Source organism: Macaca fascicularis, chromosome 10 (assembly GCF_037993035.2).
Source record: "Macaca fascicularis isolate 582-1 chromosome 10, T2T-MFA8v1.1".
NCBI classification, from domain to species: domain Eukaryota; kingdom Metazoa; phylum Chordata; class Mammalia; order Primates; family Cercopithecidae; genus Macaca; species Macaca fascicularis.
In genome coordinates, this window is record NC_088384.1 from 113623754 (window position 1) to 113631829 (window position 8076).

Consider the following 8076-nt stretch of genomic DNA (forward strand, 5'->3'; position numbering starts at 1 on the left):
CTCAGCTACTGAGCATCACGTTACTGCTGGGTTGAGACACAACACGAACTTATGTATGGATGACAGCACCACTAATAACGAATGCCAGTGACCTAAACAGGGAATAACTTCAAATGAAACAAAATGCACCTTATATCGTATTTACCCTGAAAGACACAACTGGCTGAATAAAATCTGATTAAATGAAACCTAGCAATGGGTTGATAATTTTGGTGGAACTTGATGATGTGTGCATGCCCAACACAGTGTGACCCAAGCCCCCTGGGAAGGTCCTCTAAGTGAGTTTGGTTGGAGGCTGCCATTCGCAGTGCCTTGCATTTGCAGAGCGGCTCTTTCTAAGCCCAGTCCTGGGGTTATCTCCGGGATCATCCCACATCCCAGCGGGAAGATGGGCCAAGTCCCCACCTGACCTCATCTTAGGCAGAGAGGCTCCACGGAAGTGTGGGCTGGCTGTGGGGAGTTGAGGCCTAGCCCTGCTCTTTTGACGTTTCACCCCGTGTTCTCCAAACTCCAGCAAGCAGCTTCCGTAGTTCATTAAATTGGACTGAAAGTCTGATGGCTTGCAAAGCAAATTCTTTAAAACTGTTATAAAGGTTTCATTGCTTAAGCATATAATCTAGCAAAACTGCCATGCCACCTCCACTCCCTAAACTCTAAGACTTGCCAGGGAAGTGAACAGTGTCTAGTGGACTGCAGGAGTAACTGCACTCAGCCCAGAACTCCCTGGAGGACACAGGGAAGGTTCTGGAAAGTTGATGGTACCTCACAGGGAGGGACATGGTGCTCCAGGCCCCAACTTCCTCGTGTTCAGATACTCACTCTGCCACCCACCAGCCAGCTGGGAGTAGCTACACAGTCTCTGCCTCAGTTTCCCTATCTGTATATGGGTTGTTCATAGTCTCCACCTCAGAGGGTAGTAATAATGCCAAGCTCTTAGAACAGTGCTCAGTATGTGTGCATTCTGTGCCTACTCTATGCCAAGCACTATAGATAGAAAAATGAACAAAATAGGGAGAAATCCCTGCCCTCATGGAGTTTACATCTGGGGCGGTTGGGGGCACACAGCAGACAATCAATAGAGTGATTAGCCCCCAGTTAGGTTAGGTATTTCCAATCTTTGCCTATAAGCCACATATTTGCCCAAGTTAGGTTGCATTCTTCCCATGCACTTTGACTGTGAACTTTGACTGTGGGATGACATCTTATAGCTGTGGTGTTTTGCCAACCAGCAGCTCTTGGCACACAAAATGTGCTGCCAGCAGCCCTTGAAGTCCGGTAGGTGACCTGGGCAGCCTTGTCCCCGACCCCACCTGCCTGTTAAGAAAAGAGTGTTGTGTTTTGCATCAGCAGTAAAATGGGTCAAGGTTTAGTCAATTGGAAGTTGTGTCAAAACTCACTACGGTTGGTTGAGGGCCCGAAGTCTCCCAGCATTCATTAACAACTATTGTTCAATGATTATCTCCCTGGGGCGTGTTGCAGTGAGTTGGCTCAAAGCATAACTGACCCTGGCCATGATCCAGAGACCTGCCCCCTGATGTCAGTGGCGAGCCTCCCTGGGTGCAGCCAAGGGGCAGGACTATTCTTTTCCACGGTATTTAAAGCTGAGAGGTTCTGCCACGGAACACGGCCTTCCCACTGGGAACACAAACTCGCCAGCAGGAAGAACCCGGAAAGAAACCTTGGATCTCCCTTCGAGATCGTCCAAAGAGAAGAAAGGTAAGTAGAGCTTTGCATTTACATTTCGAAAAATTACAAAGATGAACTCACTTTTTTCCTGAGAGTAATAACTATTTGGCAATGCACGGTCCCAGCTAAAGGCCGTCGAATGTGTTTGAAGATGTCTGTTATTGTTTTTGTTCAGGACGCTTGCGTTTTCTATTTCAGGTGACCTCACATTCGTGCCCCTTAGCAGCACTCTGCAGAAATGCCTCCTCGACTGCAAAACGGCCTGAACCTCTCGGCCAAAGTCGTCCAGGGAACCCTGGACAGCCTGCCCAAGGCAGTGAGGGAGTTTCTTGAGAACAGTGCTGAGCTGTGTCAGCCTGATCACATCCACATCTGCGACGGCTCCGAGGAGGAGAACGCGCGGCTTCTGGGCCAGATGGAAGAGGAGGGCATCCTCAGGCGGCTGAAGAAGTATGACAACTGGTAAGCTCGGCCCCCACTGCCTGCCCCAGGCCCCTGCAGGCAGGGCTCCCCTGCGTCTCCTGGAAGTTGGTGGAGAAAGGTGAATGAAGGCCTCTCGGGAGTTTCAGACTCTTGAGAAGTTGAATGCAATGGTCAGAACAATACAGATTTGAGTTTTGTGACATTAGTGGGCTAGCCCAAGCTTTAAATGAGGTGGTGTGCACAAAAGCTCTGCCAACTAGATTCTTGATAAAAACGAAAGACAGCCCCTCTCCTACAGACTAGCTCCTAGTTGAGTAAACGCCCACCTGGCCATGTCTTAGATGGTCTGTGTGTTCACACGGATGGACTGTTGTTAGCATGCTCAGTGCTCTGCTAGGCATGGAAAGCCACGGTATTGAAGGAGATGGTTCGCTGCCCATGGTGCTTGGCTGAAAGGAAGCCTGTGATTTTTACAGCTGGTTGGCTCTCACTGACCCCAGGGATGTGGCCAGGATTGAAAGCAAGACAGTTATCGTCACCCAAGAGCAAAGAGACACAGTGCCCATCCCCAAAACAGGCCTCAGCCAGCTCGGTCGCTGGATGTCAGAGGAGGATTTTGAGAAAGCGTTCAATGCCAGGTTCCCAGGGTGCATGAAAGGTGAGCGGAATATTGATTTGATTGGGAAAAATAGCAGAGAACCTTTTCTTATTACATCTATCCTAATGGTAATTCAAAGTGTAATGGAAGCTCCCACCACCTCAGACATCTTTCAGTTCCATACATGAAGTTGGCAACGTATCGAAAATGCACATCCCTCTTCTGCTTTTACAGACTGTCTTATACAAATGTGGAAACTATTTCCATGCATGTGGGTTTTAAATAGGTTGGTGGGACCTGGTTGCACATTTATGAAAACTCTTTAATTTCAGCAGGCTCTTCACTCTCCAGTGGCCTCCCCTAACCTAGGGGGGCTGGTGGCCAGCAGGGTGTGGTGGTGTTAGTGGAAGACTGTGAAAATGGGTCTACCTGGGAAAACAATGCTGGTTGTGTTCAAAATCCAAGGTCATTTCTCACCAGTGCCTACCCATCGCACCCTGTAGGTCGCACCATGTACGTCATCCCATTCAGCATGGGGCCGCTGGGCTCGCCTCTGTCGAAGATCGGCATCGAGCTGACGGATTCGCCCTACGTGGTGGCCAGCATGCGGATCATGACGCGGATGGGCACGCCCGTCCTGGAAGCACTGGGAGATGGGGAGTTTGTCAAATGCCTCCATTCTGTGGGATGCCCTCTGCCTTTACAAAGTAAGTGTATTATTTCAGAATCAAAAGTCAAAATAAAAAAAGAAAGCTGAACAACAAACCCCAGCGGGTGCCTCGGGGACCCCCAAACAGAGCCCTGGCTCACTGACGTGGGAGGGGTCCTTGTTCACAGAGCCTTTGGTCAACAACTGGCCCTGCAACCCGGAGCTGACGCTCATCGCCCACCTGCCTGACCGCAGAGAGATCATCTCCTTTGGCAGTGGGTACGGCGGGAACTCGCTGCTCGGGAAGAAGTGCTTTGCTCTCAGGATAGCCAGTCGGCTGGCCAAGGAGGAAGGGTGGCTGGCAGAGCACATGCTGGTGAGTCTGCAGGAAGCCCTGACGTGCAGATGAGAGGCCCGGGGGGTGGCAGAAACAAACAGCATTACAGTTCCCATCCAGCAAGACCCAGTACACCTTTCCGAGCATGCAGGTTCCCAGACAGATTGGGAAACCCCACCAGTAATGATTAGTGCACACGTATACGTCACTTTTGAAGGGCCCCAAACACCAGGGGACCATCGAGATCCTTTGGACTTCATGATTCTGGGAATGTTTGTTTGCACTGATACCTGAAGAAATAGATCTTGAGGGCCTACATTCCAACCTCTGGGCTGAAGTACCAACCTCGGGGAGAAGGGAACAAAGATCACAATAAAGAATCTTGTCCCCGGTGGGCGCGGTGGCTCACGCCTGTAATCCCAGCACTTTGGGAGGGCGAGACGGGCGGATCACGAGGTCAGGAGATCGAGACCATCCTGGCTAACATGGTGAAACCCCGTCTCTACTAAAAAATACAAAAAAACTAGCTGGGCGAGGTGGCGGGCACCTGTAGTCCCAGCTACTCGGGAGGCTGAAGAAGGAGAATGGCGTGAACCTGGGAGGCGGAGCTTGCAGTGAGCTGAGATCTGGCCACTGCACTCCAGCCTGGGCAACAGAGCCAGACTCTGTCTCAAAAAAAAAAAAAAAAAAAAAAAAGAATCTTGTCCCCAACAGATCCTGGGTATAACTAACCCCGAGGGTGAGAAGAAGTACCTGGCAGCTGCATTTCCCAGCGCCTGCGGGAAGACCAACCTGGCCATGATGAACCCCAGCCTCCCCGGGTGGAAGGTGGAGTGCGTTGGGGATGACATCGCCTGGATGAAGTTTGACGCACAAGGTGACTCTTTTAGACCCAACTGTTGGTAACGATTGGACTCAAGTGAATTATCGGCCTTCAAAACATGCCACGTTCTCCTTGATCCAGTGTTTGGATTTTTAAATTCTGTTAGTCCAGAGTTGGCCAAACCTTAGAAATACGTATTCTGTAAGAATTCTTCAATTTAATATTCAATCTGGATTGAAACTGGGCCATATGTTGCTGTTTGTTTACATACATACATTTGTTTAAATGGTATTGGTGGAAAATTGTGGAGGAAGCAAGAATTGTAAACATCTCAAAGTTGCATATGATGCTTGGATGAAAAGAGATAAATGTACATTCTAGGGAGGGAAAAAAGATTTGAGAAGTTGGCATAGAAATTAGTCCGGCAAGATATAAGAGTATATGTTCTGCTTTGCCTGGCACCCACTACTACTTCTCTGGTTTAAATCTCCAGGTAATTTAAGGGCTATCAATCCAGAAAATGGCTTTTTCGGTGTCGCTCCTGGGACTTCTGTGAAGACCAACCCCAATGCCATCAAGACCATCCAGAAGAACACCATCTTTACCAACGTGGCCGAGACCAGCGACGGGGGCGTTTACTGGGAAGGCATTGATGAGCCGCTAGCTTCAGGCGTCACCATCACTTCCTGGAAGAATAAGGAATGGAGCCCAGAGGATGGTGCGTCCCCGCCAGAGGCCTCGGTGTGCTGGGCTGCAGGGACTGCCTGTTTGAGCCAGGCACTCATGGGCCTTTCTCCATCTTATAGGGGAACCTTGTGCCCACCCCAACTCGAGGTTCTGCACCCCTGCCAGCCAGTGCCCCATCATTGATGCTGCCTGGGAGTCTCCGGAAGGCGTTCCCATTGAAGGCATTATCTTTGGAGGCCGTAGACCTGCTGGTGAGGTTCTCGTTCATTTAGGCTGGGAACATGGGTGTGCTGGGTACCGAAGGGCATCTGTGAAATCTCTGCTTTTCCATGACCTTGTCAGAGGGTGTCCAGGGGCTTCCTTTCTTGAACTTCCTTTCCAAAGAGCCAGAATAATTGGCAAGTTCAAATGTAGAACCCTTCTGGTCACCTGGAACCTTTCTGAATCCTTAATCTATCACAGCTTGATCAAATTTTACTTTTTACTTTGTGGCCTCAGTCACGTAACCTTGACTTAGCAGTTTTCTGCAGTTTAGCTTGGTGAATGCAAAACTAGCTCGATTACAAAGTTATTGTCTTTCCATGACTTTCCATGTTGTGAATAACACCACTGGTTGTAGAGGCTGAATTTTAAAGCCTCTAATGAATGTTTCTTTTTTTTTTTTTTCCTGCTAAAGGTGTCCCTCTAGTCTATGAAGCTCTCAGCTGGCAACATGGAGTCTTTGTGGGGGCGGCCATGAGATCAGAGGCCACAGCGGCTGCAGAATATAAAGGTAAGTCAAAGTCCTGATTTGAAACCACAGAGAAGTGGGATTAGAGCGCTCTTCTTCACTCTTATGTCTCTCTCCTTCTCTGTGTCTGTGTGTGGGGAAAGAGAGAGAGAGAGGAGAACAAAGCATGCTGATGTCAACAATCAATGGGGCCAGTTTTGCCTAGGAGAGCATCATTTACCAATGGAAGCTCCCTCTCTGTTTAACAGGCAAAATCATCATGCACGACCCCTTTGCCATGCGGCCCTTCTTTGGCTACAACTTCGGCAAATACCTGGCCCACTGGCTTAGCATGGCCCAGCACCCAGCAGCCAAGTTGCCCAAGATCTTCCATGTCAACTGGTTCCGGAAGGACAAGGAAGGCAAATTCCTCTGGCCAGGCTTTGGAGAGAACTCCAGGGTGCTGGAGTGGATGTTCAACCGGATCGATGGGAAAGCCGGTGCCAAGCTCACACCCATAGGCTACATCCCCAAGGAGGATGCCCTGAACCTGAAAGGCCTGGGGCCCATCAACGTGATGGAGCTCTTCAGCATCTCCAAGGAATTCTGGGAGGAGGAGGTGGAAGACATTGAGAAGTATCTGGAGGATCAGGTCAATGCTGACCTCCCCTGTGAAATCGAGAGACAGATCCTTGCCTTGAAGCAAAGAATAAGCCAGATGTAATCAGAGCCTGAGTGCTTTACCTTTAAAATCATCCCCCTTCCCATCCATAAGGTGCGATAGGAGCGAGAGAGGGCAAGTTTTCCCAAATTGATGCCACCATAATAATCATCACCGCCGTGCGCAGATCTGAAAGGCACACTTTGATTTTTTTAAGGGGAAGAACCACAGAACACCAGCTAGTAGCTAATGAAAATGAGAAGGGAAATCTTGGCATGCCTCCAGAAATTCACACCCAATGCATAGTTTGTTCAAATTTAAGGTTACTCAGGCATTTGATCTTTTTAGTGTTTTTTCACTTTAGCTATGTGGATTAGCTAGAATGCACACCAAAAAATACTTGAGCTGTATATATATGTCTGTGTGTATATGTGTGTGCATGTACGTCCACATGTGTCTGTGTGGTATATTTGTGTATGTGTATTTGTATGTACTGTTATCGAAAATATATTTAATACCTTTGGAAAAATCTTGGGCAAGATGACCTACTAGTTTTCCTTGAAAAAAAGTTGCTTTGTTATTAATAAGTGTGCTTAAATTATTTTTATACACCATTGTTCCTTACCTTTATATAATTGCAATATTTCCCCCTTACTACTTCTTGGAAAAAAATTACAAAATAAAGTTTTATAGAAAAGATGGATTTGCTTTGCTCGGTTTTTCTTATTTGAGCTACCAAGCAGAGTGAACTCTGATTAAGCATCTTGTGATTTAAATCCCTGCCCCCTCCCCAAGAAGGTGTGGACGTTCAGAATCACACTTGAAGAGCGGGTGGGTTGTCTGGTCCCAGGGAGAAGGAAGGAGCAGATGGGGAGGAATGAGGCCGGGAACCGTGGTTGGGGTTTTCTGAATTTGTTGAAGCCACTAGTTGGCGCCCTTTAACAATTCTACAAACCTTTAGATGGTGAGGCTTCTGTGGCTGGACTGGGAAGGTTTAATGTCTGCTTTTTGACAATTTGGGTCTGGAGGGGGCTTAGGCTTCCACAAAAATTACTTTGTGGACAGTTTCATAGGCTTTTGCCTTTTAACTCTTCAAAGCAACAGTTTTCTCAACTGTCATCCCCGCGGGGGAGTGGGGAAGACAAGTGTTCTTGAGAAGGAAAAGCTGACAGGATCTGGGTTGAGCAAGCATTAATTGAGCGCCTTCTGTGTCCTGGACATCATGCCAACACCATGGGCAGCCCGAGAAGAGAGGTGGGTGGTTTGGACCCCAGCTCTGCCTTGAACCTCACCTGCTCTCCTCTACTCCCAGTGTTTATTGGATATTCCAGAACGGTACAAACAAACCATAAACCTTATATTACAGGTTCATTCTGTGTAAATACTATTATCTTCAAGTTGTAGTTTCTTTCTTGGGTCCAGGCTGTGAAATTGGCTTCACCCCTACCACACCCCAGCGGACAGGCTTGTTCTCATGTCACGCTCCACCCCTCCAGTCTCCTC

At 48.4% G+C, this 8076-nt stretch overlaps 1 protein-coding gene across 2 annotated transcripts; it reads left to right on the forward strand.

The window, feature by feature from the left end:
* The first annotated feature begins 1623 nt into the window (after positions 1 to 1623).
* On the forward strand, positions 1624 to 7270 carry PCK1 (phosphoenolpyruvate carboxykinase 1). Of its 2 annotated transcripts, XM_005569429.5 has the most exons (10): positions 1624 to 1716; positions 1885 to 2148; positions 2586 to 2767; positions 3211 to 3414; positions 3545 to 3732; positions 4408 to 4570; positions 5010 to 5234; positions 5323 to 5454; positions 5880 to 5975; positions 6182 to 7270. In XM_005569429.5, the coding sequence occupies exons 2-10, from the start codon at positions 1925 to 1927 to the stop codon at positions 6634 to 6636; spliced, it is 1869 nt and encodes a 622-aa protein (XP_005569486.2). In that variant the 5' UTR covers positions 1624 to 1716; positions 1885 to 1924; the 3' UTR covers positions 6637 to 7270. The 2 variants fall into 2 exon arrangements, with proteins under 2 accessions (XP_005569486.2, XP_073861688.1); XM_074005587.1 differs by lacking the exon at positions 2586 to 2767.
* Positions 7271 to 8076: the final 806 nt, after the last annotated feature.